General features: G+C 41.5%; 2 protein-coding genes across 2 annotated transcripts in view; both read right to left on the minus strand.

Annotated features, from left to right (window-relative positions):
* Positions 1-213, minus strand: part of ITGB4 (integrin subunit beta 4) — a 39363-nt gene extending 39150 nt beyond the window's left edge. The window contains exon 1 of the mRNA XM_075169995.1: positions 129-213. The gene's annotated coding sequence lies outside the window, so the exon portion shown is untranslated. The remainder of the gene's footprint in view (positions 1-128) is intronic.
* Positions 1-12601, minus strand: part of SAP30BP (SAP30 binding protein) — a 31587-nt gene that overhangs the window by 1734 nt on the left and 17252 nt on the right. The window contains 7 exon segments of the mRNA XM_075170007.1: positions 129-213; positions 1431-1489; positions 1876-1927; positions 2414-2474; positions 2935-3026; positions 5555-5643; positions 12321-12363. Coding sequence (XP_075026108.1) covers positions 129-213; positions 1431-1489; positions 1876-1927; positions 2414-2474; positions 2935-3026; positions 5555-5643; positions 12321-12363 — 481 coding nt within the window.

Below are 12601 nucleotides of genomic sequence, written 5' to 3' on the forward strand. Positions count from 1 at the left end.
CGTCAACCCCTAGAAGAAACATGTTCTTGCATTATATACACAATCAATAAGGAACCTTCAGGGTTTCCAGGAAGCACTAATCCCAGTATTACTGCAGCTTAATAGGTACAATCACAACTGTTCTTTACCTCCCACAGTGGTACTGGCTGTTGTGGTTGTTGTAGAAGCGGCGCTTGTTGTTGTACCTTTTTTAGTGCCAGTCACAAATTCAATCTGGGAAGGAACAGACGCATAGGAGAAAGGGGAGAAGATAAAAATGAAGTGTTAATATACACAGTCTTTTTTTAACCCACATCGCCTCTCTGTTTTTAAAGAACAGTTTTAGTGTCATGTGAGACATTGGCCTCCAAGCTGACTGTCATGCAGGAAGAAAGGCGTAGACCTCAGGCCAAAGCGTACTGAAGTCACGATCATTAAGGATTCCCGCAACTCAGCTCCTAAGTCAGATATAATAAAAATGTGTTTGTTAACTGGTATAAGCATAGGAATCTGATACAGCTCAGAAAGGACAGATCCTGGTCATTAAAGAATGTATTTATACAGGTAGAAGTTCCTGTTCTTTTTCCTTTAAGAAACATGCAAGACAAGTCCCTACCTGCACGATTTACTGCCACTGCATCATAGCAGGAAATCTAGCAACAAGAGCTACGACAGCATGCAGTCTCTTATTTTCAAAACTGCAGATATGGGCAAGGACGTAATCAGATACCTGGGTTACTGTGCACAAAGCAAAACAAGTAGCAAGACACAGCATGCACTGCAAGAAAAAAATACCTCCACATACTGAATATGGAAGGAGCCTTCTGCAAGGTTAGATGGCAATCTCTAACATTAGACAGTTTTCTATGCCAGCCACTAGCTTAAAGGCAACACCACTGAAGGACAGGAATAAAATCTTCCAAAGCCTGTCTGTGTTCTTTTTGAGGGGTACATAAGAATGTACATTTTCCGACAAGCCCAGTTAAAGTTAAAATAGGCCAAACATTTCCAGAAATTAGATGCAAGAAGGCAATATCAAGGAGAACAGAAAGCAGATATTGTCTCACAATGAGATACGTTGAGGAAATTAAGCTATTTGCCACCAGGCAAAATGTCATAGATTAAAAAAAAGCTGTTCTTTATCCATGATCTTGCTGGTATCTGGCTTAATGAATACCGTTTTAAGATCTCTGGTTTAAAAATACTGACAAAACAGAAGGAAATCCAGTTGAATAAACAACCTAGAGAAATGGACCTATAAGGAAGGGCAAACAACCTGATCTGTGCAGCTTGGAAAAAGACATGCAAGAAGAAAGGACAGAACCAGGGGAAAACAAACCGTATTAGCACAGAGCACAGTTCAGAAGAAACAGCAAAGCAACAAAATGAAATTCAGCAGGGAAACAAACAAAAACCCTGCATCTTAGACTCTTTTGGTTTTGAATAGCTACCTTTGTGCGTTCCTTCTTGGCCTTCTCCAATTTGTCCATTTCTATCTTCTGGGCTTTAGCTGAGAAAGATCAGAAGTTACAAGAAGCATTAGGAACAGTAAAAATCCATAGTTCTCTCTCACTCACACACTTCCCATCATAAACAATCAAACTGTGTATAGAAAATTAAACTGCCATGAAACTAACTACTGCTTTTAATTAAAGCGTTACTGCACTAAATTAATGATTTAAGAGATGAAAACATTGAAGAACGAATTTAAATGAAAAGGCTTTCCAGACTGATGAAGCATCAATAACATTCAGGCACATCCAACCAGAATGAAGTAATTAAAGAGCAGCATGTGATGACTTCTCATTTATAAAGGAAGTGAAGACTCTAGTGCAGTTAATTAACTAAAAAACACAAAGAGCTAAGTTAGGACAAAAGAAGGCTTCCTGGAATTACCTAGTGCCTCATAATATGAATCCTCTGACCAGCCATGAGGATCAAACATGTCCTAAAGAAGAAAAAATAAGTCAGATTAGGCCTATTTCCACATATACACAAAACCCAGTTCAAAAATGTTTTATGTATTTCTGTTCACTGATTATATTCATTACTGATTTCTTCTTGTATTCCAGTGACACAAAGATCACATCAGACCTTTTTATAGGACCATTCTGTTGTGAATGAAGAAACAGCTTTGAAGCCAAAAGGATATTGGGATAAGACATGCATTTTTCTGCTGCTCAACTTCTATCTCTCCCAGGAGTTTCACGTATATCTACAGACTTCAGCAGTTTTTGTTCAGAATCATTATAGCAAAGTTGGAGGCACTGAGGCTCAGTACCACATAAAAATGTTCACTTCAATGCAGAAAATCAACTAAAGTTCCCTTAAAGAGCCTCTAAACAAGCAGGCTCAAGAAAGCCTGAGGTAAGAGCTCAAACCCCTATATTACCTTTCACCTGCTCCCTTGCCAGTTAGAAGTATTGCACCTCACCTTTGGATAATTCGTACCAAGCTCATCAATTGAACAAAACTGGATCAGCTTTTCATAGATGCTGCAAAGGAAAGACAAGAGTTCAGAACAGAGCCAGTGAGCTAGAAGCAAACAGAAGCATTTCAGATTTGTTAGTAGAAAGAGGCTGTCATCTCTTCACACTGCAAGAGTAAAATCAGAACTCGGGAAGCTACACTTGCCATGATGGATGTGGCATGCCATTAACCACATTATTTTCCACTTCCCCCAAATTAATCTCCCATCTCCCAGAACAGACACATCTTCAAAATACTTCATCCAAAGCCTGTACATTTAAAATCCAACCAACACACCAACTCTAGTTGTTGCCTCACAGAACAGTTTTACTGTTTCAGTTACAAAAATGAAAAAGACATAATTTGATTGTAAAGAGTAGTACTTCTTGCTCAGGATCCTGTTTCTGCTACAACTCCAACAAAGAGGAAAATTCTTGGAAATTGCTGTGTGGTGCTTTGGTCACACAGGAAAAGATGGTGGCTCACCTGGGGTTGCGGAACTCCTTCTTCCTCTGAATGATGTAGTTCATATCCATGCCCTCTTTTATTTTCCTCTCATATAGCTTTTGAATTTTATCCTAAGGGAGGAAGATTACAGCATGAGTCAGTACGAAAAGGAAGAGCACACCAGCTGACTAACAAAAGTGTACATGTGGAAACAAGCCAACTGAACCAGTGACCTCCTTGCATGGAGCAAGGATTCCACCTCTCCCCTAAGGCCAGGCAGGCTGATTAGTACAGACACTCCCTCCTTTAAGGTCTGAAAGTATCTTCATGAACTGTCTGGATGGGTAAAGGAACTGATCTTTGCACTTTCTGAAGGCTTCAGTCATTAAAGAGTTGCATTTGAGGAAGTAGTGCACACTTCTTCCTCTCAGTCTGTTGATTCCCTTTATAGGGAATGACTGTAAAGAAGTAGAAGCCAGCTCCAAGAGGGACATTGAAATCCACAAAGGTTCTCCCACAACTTACAGTGACCATCACACCCACCTCTAGACTCAGTCGTGCACGTGAAAAACAGCTACTGGGCTACACTGTGCAAAGTCAAGGCTCATGGCTATGCCTGGGTAACAGATGACCAGAGCCACGTTCTGCTGGAGAACTACAACCAATGTGATCATTAGGTACTGTTGGTGGTGTCTACTGGCAGCCAAACGCTCTTTGGAACAATGCACTTGTAAATCCCCGCTTTGGCATAGTTAGATGGAACCAGCTTCTCTTTGCAGATCACTCACATAGTTATGAAGTCTACAGATATCTTACTGAAGCCACAAGCCCCTGCAAAAGGCAACTTAACTGACTCAGGTTGGAAATGTCAAGCAGTCTACTCTTCAAAAAGACCCAAAGATTTAAAAATAAACATTATTTTTTTCTTCCTCAGCAAGGTAGTGAAAGACCTTAAAAGTATTTTTACTCTGGTGATGCTGAAGGGATAGCAAAAGCAGAAACTTTCAGATGGAACACATACTTAAGTGGTACTACTAGGAGAATATTCTCAGTAATTTCCTTCATCTTTTCTTTTTGAGACAATTTCTCATGTACAAGAGGCATATAAAATAAGAACAGAGCTAGGCCTTGAGTCTTTCAGGATGGGAGAGTTGAGTCAATTTTCCTTTGTTGCTTCTGGATAAGTCACTTCATGTCTCCCTCCGTACGGACAGTCAACACGAATACAGAACTGACCATTGTCTAAGGGTTTGCTGATGCCTGAATAAAAGAGGATTGTTAAGAGCTGATATGAAACTCCCATTTCATCAACTTTAAAAAAAGCTTTGTAGGATAAATTTTCAGCAGGTCCTCACAAAATTAGCAAGAAGAAATTACACAATCTCCACATCCAGCACACACATCGTGAGGTTTGAAGGAACAACTGCAAAAAGATGAATTTGGGCAGTAGAAATGATCAAACAGGTGTTCCCTTTTGTCCCCTCCCCGCGGAGGTTGTGCTATAGTGCACAAAGTCCACAAATGGGGAACTACTCCGTCAACTTTATAATATGAAATACTCCCTTTGGCAGAGTTCAAGTTTATTAGAGGAATAATCTGACAAAAGGAAAGAGCAAATCAACAGTGAAAAGCCTAGAACATTTTGCATCTCTAAAGAACAATCCCATCTCCTTACTCAAAGTGCTCTAAGATGTGGTTTGACCTGCTAACAGAGGACAAGTTCTCCTTTGATTTAACATAGTAAACTGCTGTCAAAGGGGAAGAAAATCTGCTTTATTCTGTCTACTTTCTCAAGCTCTGTGCATTCCTCAGATCTAACGCACTCTAATTCATTGATGTCAGAACAGTAAAATCCTCCTACAGCACAAGAGGAGGAATGGGTGTGCCCAGGTACACTGTGTGGAGAAGAAAGCATGATCTGGATGGTGAGTCATTCTGAATCACCATTGCACATTAGTAGCTTACTCTATAAAGCATTCCAGAAGGGATTCTTTACTTTTATTTCTACTGGGCAGATAACTGCAGTTAAAACTCAAATGGGTGGTAGGAAACAGCAGCCCCTGCTCTTTCATTTGCCCTCCATTAGGAGGAGGAAAACAGAGCAGAAGGTTATTGCAAAGTTAGTTACTGCAATTATTTGGGTGTGCACCAGAGAAAACACGCATTTGTTTTCTTTTGCTGCCTCTAAGTTACTAGCCTTCCCTCTAAATGTTTATCATCTAGAGATATGTAGGTGGAAAAGGAATCCAGTCAATGCTGCCTCAACTATTCCAGTTAGGGGATTCTCAGGCCCGTATAGAAAAACAATGATTTGTTCTTTCCAATGGAGCTGAATTTGCTGAGGTAAGAGGACAGCAGCCTTCACAGTAAACATTGCTTCTGTGTCACTGGTGGGATCAAGAGTCATTTTAAAGCAGAAGTGACCCACAGAGACTGGAAAACAGCTTTAAGCTACTTTGAGATTCCTAAACTAGAATTGCTGTAAAGTCTAAAGCATTAACACAGTACATTCATAAACTCAGTGGTAAACCTGTGGTAAAACCCCAGCTTTAATGCTGGATTTTTGACTTGTGCAAAAATACTGAGCAGAGTTCCCAAATATCCCCCCTCCCGACTGAATTGCAAGCCTTTTACAAAAATAAAGTGGACTTATACCAACCTGCAAGTGGTTAGAACATCTGCCAGGAGGCTCAGGAGGGATTTTGATTTCATCTGGAGACATGTTCCGCACTCTCTCTGAAAAAGAAGCTGTAGAGCGCAAACTGTGCATGAGTTCTGGCAATACTGAAGGGAATTTAAGCTATGCAAGTCATTAAACTTGTTTTATGTCCTTGCTAGTTCTACTCTATCATTGAGAACCGATGGGTAAAGGTAACAGGCGAAATGCTGTCAACAGGTACTCATGGTGTTTTCCAAGTGCTGAGCAAGCAGCAACTAACCTAAAGGTTAGCTCGTTAGAAGAGGGATGCGATGCTTGCTTTATTGATATCTACCTTATCCTGTGGCTCTGTGTCACACCCATGGTTAAAGCTTTATTTTCAGGTGTCTCTTCACCTCAGAATGGAAATGTGAAAAGCTAAGCTACTTCCCACTCCAGCTGCAATTGTTGATAAGATAGAATCATAGAATCATTAAGGTTGGAAAAGACCTCTAAGATCATCGAGTCCAGCTGTCAACCCAACACCACCATGCCCACTAAACCATGTTCCTAAGCACCACATCTACACGTCTTTTAAATACTTCCAGGGATTCAAAGGATACTTCAGGGATACTTCAAAGGCAAAGGATCTTCAGAGAAACAAAGGTTGGCTTGTAGAATGTATCTCTAAATTCCTGCACTGCGCACCACATACCGAGCCCTCCACAACTCCTGGTCTTCCATATGCACTTTAAAGTCCTGCTCTGAACAGCTCAGATAACCTCGAGTCTCTGACAAAACTTGTGCCAGGACACACTCAGAGAGAAAATCAGGCTGTGTATGTGGAGGATCACACAAACAATCTAAAGCAGCCCAGCTCATTGCCATTTTTGAGGAGATAATCACTTTGCATCCTATTTATTTCAATGCCTACTTACATGAATCAAAGTGGTTCAAGAGGGCAACAACTCTCCCCAAGGTTCTCAGGAGTTAACCACAAGAAATTACATGTCATCCTTAAGTTAACCTTTCCTTAACAGGCATTTTTATCTTTGCTTACAGAGTCAGACTATTGCTAGAAAGAACAACTCCTTCTGCAGGACTGAGAACAGACCAGTACAGATTGCCAGATTTCTATGGCTGTTTGCATTGGGATATACTATTAGAGTACCTGATTGCCACGTAAAGATTAGTTTACAGAGTTATCAGCAAAAGAAACTGCCATGTTTCCCCCTATTGCTTGCTACTTTCCCACTATTATGGGAAGCCCAGGCAGTTTTCTAGCCAAGTCTTGGAGCAGAGATTTGTGCCACATTTAAGCAGCTGGGATTGTTTTCAACCATAATTTGTACAGGGAACACATTCCAGAGTCATAGTCTGTAATGGATAGAGACCTGACACCAGCACAGAAGTCATATCAACCAAGCCATTCACATTTGCAGCTCCTCAATTATACATTCCTCAGTAAAAAGCTGCCTGAACTGCAATTCCAGCATGCTTAAGTTCAACTCTTTTGACTAAAGTGCAGAAGGGCCCAAAGGACAGACACCAGCGTTTGAACACAACATGCTCTCCTGCCTTCCAGGCACAGTGTCAGATAGCTGAGGTTACAAATAATCAACACTACACGTGTTCAGTGCTACTACAGTTTCTATTTCTTTTGTAAAAATATAAAGCACTGAGGACAATATCCTTTGGAGATGCAAAGCTAACAGGCAACCATTTGATCAAGATGTTGCTGAGGGTTAAATTCTTCAGCAGTTCCTAGTAATGAACAAAAAGTGTCCTTTGACATTTGCTGAGAGGATGCCTCTATGGAGGAAGGAAAGCTTGCCAGAGCCCCTACAGAAAGGCAGGCAAACTGGAGCTCCCTGACAACAAGGCGGATATTCGTTATAGGTTACAGCTGCTGGTGGGATAGGGAAACCTCTAGTTTAATTAGAGTTTCAGGAATCCAGAGAGACAGTAGCAAACAGACAGAAGTGTGCATAATAGACGGCACACTAGGCTTTCCGGAAAAGGTGAAAGCTGATTAATGGCTTAAGAGATTCACAGCATCAGCAGAAACATTGAAAAAGAAAAAAGGCCACCAAATCCAGACTTCATAAGGCAAAGAAAGGAGCTAAAAAAAAAAAACCAAACCCCCAATCAAGCCTAGCTCCAGACTAGACATCCCACAGGCTCCTTATCTTTGCAGATGACCAGAAGAGCCATGGAGAAATAAAACATTATGGGAAGGGGAACTGTGGGCTTATATAAACTCAGGAACTCTGGGCAAGAACTCTGTCTAGCCAGCAAAGAAGTCACAAAGTCGTAAGAGTATGTTCAGCAATCAATTCAAAGCTCCCTTGAAACAGAAGTAACATTGGAGGCAGAATAAGAGCTCCCCATGAGATGATATATTTTGACGCATGACTTTTCAGGTTTTGGTGCTCATTTGCTCGAGCCATATGAAAACAATCATTTATCAACATTATACTGATGGGGAAAGGCATCTCTTAATGGCTTACAAGGAACTGGAACGAAGACATCTTTGCCTACTGCAATCCCACCGTAGCTGTACGCAGCTGATGACTGAGTCAGCAGTGAAGCTACGTGCACCTCGCAAACTGAGCAAAAACATTCATCATTACTCAGTTATTTCAGCAAATTGCAGCCAGACTGAGATGCCACATCATTAGGAAGAAAAGGATGAGTTTAACCCCTTCAGGCTTATTTAGAGTAAGGAAGTGCAAATTATCCATATCCTCGAGCAGTCCTCAAACTTCCTGCCCAAACAGAGCAGAACAGCCAATTCCATGGCCTCTGCCCACCAGCTCTTTCTCTACAGAAAGAGGCAGCTGGGATTATCATTCAAAATAATCCTAGAACTTGCATATATGGCCACAGGCTCCTGTATAAAAGATTTTGTGTTTTCCAAGTCCCAAGCACAGCTTTCCGCTATCTATACAGCGGTAAATGCAGATGAACAGCTAACAACAAGGTGTGTCCTCACAGGATACATCCAACTGCTTTGCACATCCTGTTATTTCTACCAAGATCAAAGTTTTACTTTTACACAAGTCCTAGGTAGTGACACTGGCCGCAGTCTCTAACTGGGCCTGTGATTTGCTGGCTCACAGCCTAGAGGATCTCCATGTGGAGACCTCAGGAAGTTGGCTGTTGGCACAATTAATCACTATGGGCACACCCAGATTCTGGCTCATGGTAAGTAAATATCTTGCCCTAATCAGATTCACAGTCCAGATAAGAACTAAGTCCATAATGCAGATCCCATGACTCAGATGGGAGTTCAAGAAAGTAGGAGCCAATGCACTGCCAGGTCTGCAACTGAAAGCATCCTGCTGCTGAGGGACACTGCCACTGGTGCTTAGTCTGTGCATTCTCCTTCCACAAGCTGACCTAAAAGTTAAAAATTTCATTGCACAAGCAATAGGTGCTTGTAGCTTTTTGTGCAGCCAGCACATGCACTGTGGCAAGGCAGAGATGTTCAGCTGCTCCTGGGCTCTGCACAGTAGGCCAAAGCACAGCCAACTATTAGGGTGTACCTAGCGAAGATTCAGCATCTCAGTAGTCAGTGGAGGATATTTGCTTGCCAGATCTTGGTGAGGCAGATAATTAAATGGAATCTGCTTCAGTTTGAGATAGATGGGTTATCTGATCAGTATATCCAACAGTACGAAGATATACAGCATAGCAGGAGAGAAAGTACCACAGCACAAACTGTGCACTCCGTTCCTTCCAGAAGGAAACGACTGCTCACAGTCCAAAGGCTATGCTGGAGACATGGATGGGGGGCACACAGGAGCTTGGTTTTCTACAGATGGGTAGGCACTTCTTCCTAGTGCAGAGAAAACCAAAAGAATAGAGAGCACAGGAATAGAGAGCTAGCTGTACCCAGACAGTCTGGGGTGTGGATCATCTGAGGTCTGGTAAAGCATCTTGCCTCAGCGCTCTCAGTGAATAACACTGCTCCCTAGGTAGGATTAAGAACTTCTGTCCCTTTCAAGGTTCACTTGTATGCTGCCTCTTAAGCAGCCACAAGTGATTACAGGCAGTATCAGATGCCAGTTTGTCTATAAAGGTCACACTATGCAAAAAAACAAGAGTAATCAGAGAGGCATGGCTTTCCCCTAGAGACATGCAAACTGGTGGTGCCTAGTCCCTAAAACTGCATTCTTTGGCACTCTAACCAAGTCTGCTTGGCATAAACCAGGGTATGTGGGTTTCTGATTTCCTGGCACCAGAACAGCCAAATCAGAGGGAAGAACTGGAGGCAACAACATGCCAGTGAGTCACCCATCCATGGAAGGACACTAGTTCCCTTTCTGCTCTGTGGGCTGAGAAATGCAGAAAGAGACCTGCAACTCAGCCATATTTTCTGCTCTTATGAACACTGACTTTGTGCTCAGATATCCTAAGGGCTGGAGAAAACATTTCTTACAGTCCAAAAGGTAAACAACCATGCTGCAAAGAACTTCAGGGCAAAAAAAAAAAGCATCCTAAAAGGATTATTTTGCAAGGCAGCAGGAAACAGCAAATGCAATGTCCTGCCAGCACCATGTACTCTTCAGAGTGGTACAAAAAACCCAAAAGGACAACACTGATGCAGAAATCTATCAAAATAACTTTCACATATACCTCCTCCTCAACCACAAGGCAGTTACTGTTGCCTTCCCTCCCATTCTTTCAGACTTTGATTATGTGATTACTACTTCAGCGTAAGTCAGGACAACCATGCCCTTCCCAGCTGCTCATCCCTACTGTTTTCTTTATGCCAGCTCTAGTGCTCACCTAGCATGCACTAAGCAGATCAGGGAAAGGATCCAACTGGAAGCCTCACAGGGGGAAAAAAAAAAGGAAAAAAAAAAGCTGTGAAGGTGGATCTCCACTGGCTCCAGCTCCCAGACCAGCTCAAGGCACACAAACGTTAGCATGCGTCCGGGGGAGATAACACAGAAACATTATTTTTGGCAGAAGCCTACATTTATGCTGTACTTAAGCAACTGTGTAACCATGGACTTTAATAAAGGTGACGCTGAACAACATAAGGTTATCTTCTGAGAAGGGCAGGCCCGCAAGCTTTTAATGCAAAAAGCAGTTGTGGAAAACAGTCTAAGGAAGACTTCGACTTCCACATCCCGATACTAGACAAAACTTTAGACGTCCAGATTGGAGGAGTTACTTGCTTTATGTCAGAAAATCCTGCACCTTTTTCCATTCAAGAATTCTAACTCTAAAAGTCCAAATTTCCAGGAAGGCAGTGATGCTCACGTTACACCAACCATAAGGCTCTTGCAACAGTCCCTTTTCAACTAGATAAGATATGGTCTAATGCAAAAGACCTACAGAATTCAGCATTGCAAGTATGCTGACCTCTAATAACCTGGTTCTGCACAAAGCTGGCCTACATGCTCCTCTATGTGTGCTACTATTGGGAAAGGATATTAAAGATATATTGCAAACCTTAATCCAGGTCTCAGACTCACCAACACTGTCCACTCAGGAGCGTGTGACACTGTAGTAAGTGCCCTCTGTGCAGCTTTTAAGCCCGCATGCAAGTCTGGGCTATTATGAGACAAATGAGATTCAATCTTCTAATCTCCAGTGGATGGAGCAGTCACTGGGGGAAAAGGAGACTAACAAAATTGTAACCTGAGCCTTACACCTTAACTAAGAAAGGACTTCCCACTACATTGCTTTACAAGTGTAGAGCTTCACCCATACGTAAAGTAGAGAGCAGAAGGGCAGTTGGCTTTCAGATATTCTTCTTTACTTTTTACCCTAAATGCTGTTGTCTCATCCATGTTTCTAGTGTGCATTTTGAGGCAGATCACTAGTTTGGAGAAAGATCTCTGTTGCATTCTATGATGAGACTGGTTAAAGCAGTTTTGCCCTCTAAAGGCTGAAAATTCACTAACAGTTAGGTTGGTGCAAAGTCTGGGCAGGCCAGTTGAAAAGGACTTAAGTCCAAAACTTCAGAGTGATGGCTGTTGTAGGAGTCACAGCTTAGCATCCTAGTGTTTAGTCTTATTTTACGTTTATCGCACTTTATGACTGAAATATCATGCTTGAGCCTTCACAAGCTGACTTGACAGATAACAAGGCAACTTCTTAACTCTTTTTTTATTATATTATTAACACTACCCCACGACTGTACTAGTAGCCTCAGGAACAAAGAATTAGTTCAAGACAGTCAGAGCTTCAATATAAAATATACTTTCTGTACAGCTCCACAGAGACCAAGCAGAGGATACTATTTCAAGCTGATGACCCTGGACTTTTCAAATCTAATAATGGTGCAATGTGTAAGTGAGATGTCACAAAAATCAAATAAGTTTCAGTAACCATTAGAAAACATGTGGTACGCTATGTCAACACAGCAGCTATAAATCGCTATGTGGATCACATTTAAGTGGGGATATTTTAGGTAAGTTTTTGAAGCCACAGAACAAAGTATCTGTCATCATTCCTGGTTATACTGGCTCTCACAGAGATGTCTGGACAAAGCTACTGCTTTGTTTTTAAGCTCATCTAGAAAAACACCAACACTGCCCTTTACATATACATCTTAGACATGTAATATACGAAAATATTTTCATATTTTCAGGCATTCTTTCTTCCAAAAGAAGACTTCACTGAAAATATTCCACTGCGATAAAACATTGCAGGCAATAATTCAAACTACAGCACTCTCAGGACAGAGTGAGTATGCTTTTTACAAAGGGGGAGGCTAGAAGGTCTAGTTTGAAAACACAGGTGAACAAATACTTTTGAGCAAACTTACCAACTAGCTCCTGAGGATCTCTTTTCTCCAGTTCTGAGAATTCCTGGGAGGAAGGGGGAAGAAACAGATTTTAGTCGAGGTATGCTTCCAATCTAAAAAGCTATACTGTCCATTTGTTTAGAAATTTACACATCACTTCTGAGACAAAAGAATAAAAATTTAAGAATGAAATGCAAGTTATTAGATAATAGGGCAATGTTTGTACCATGGAAAGTGAAAGCCTAACAGGATGCTCTGTTTCCTTTCAAAGCTAGAGTCTAAATTTAATGAAAGAATTCAGA

Source organism: Calonectris borealis, chromosome 20 (genome assembly GCF_964195595.1).
Source record: "Calonectris borealis chromosome 20, bCalBor7.hap1.2, whole genome shotgun sequence".
Taxonomy (NCBI): domain Eukaryota; kingdom Metazoa; phylum Chordata; class Aves; order Procellariiformes; family Procellariidae; genus Calonectris; species Calonectris borealis.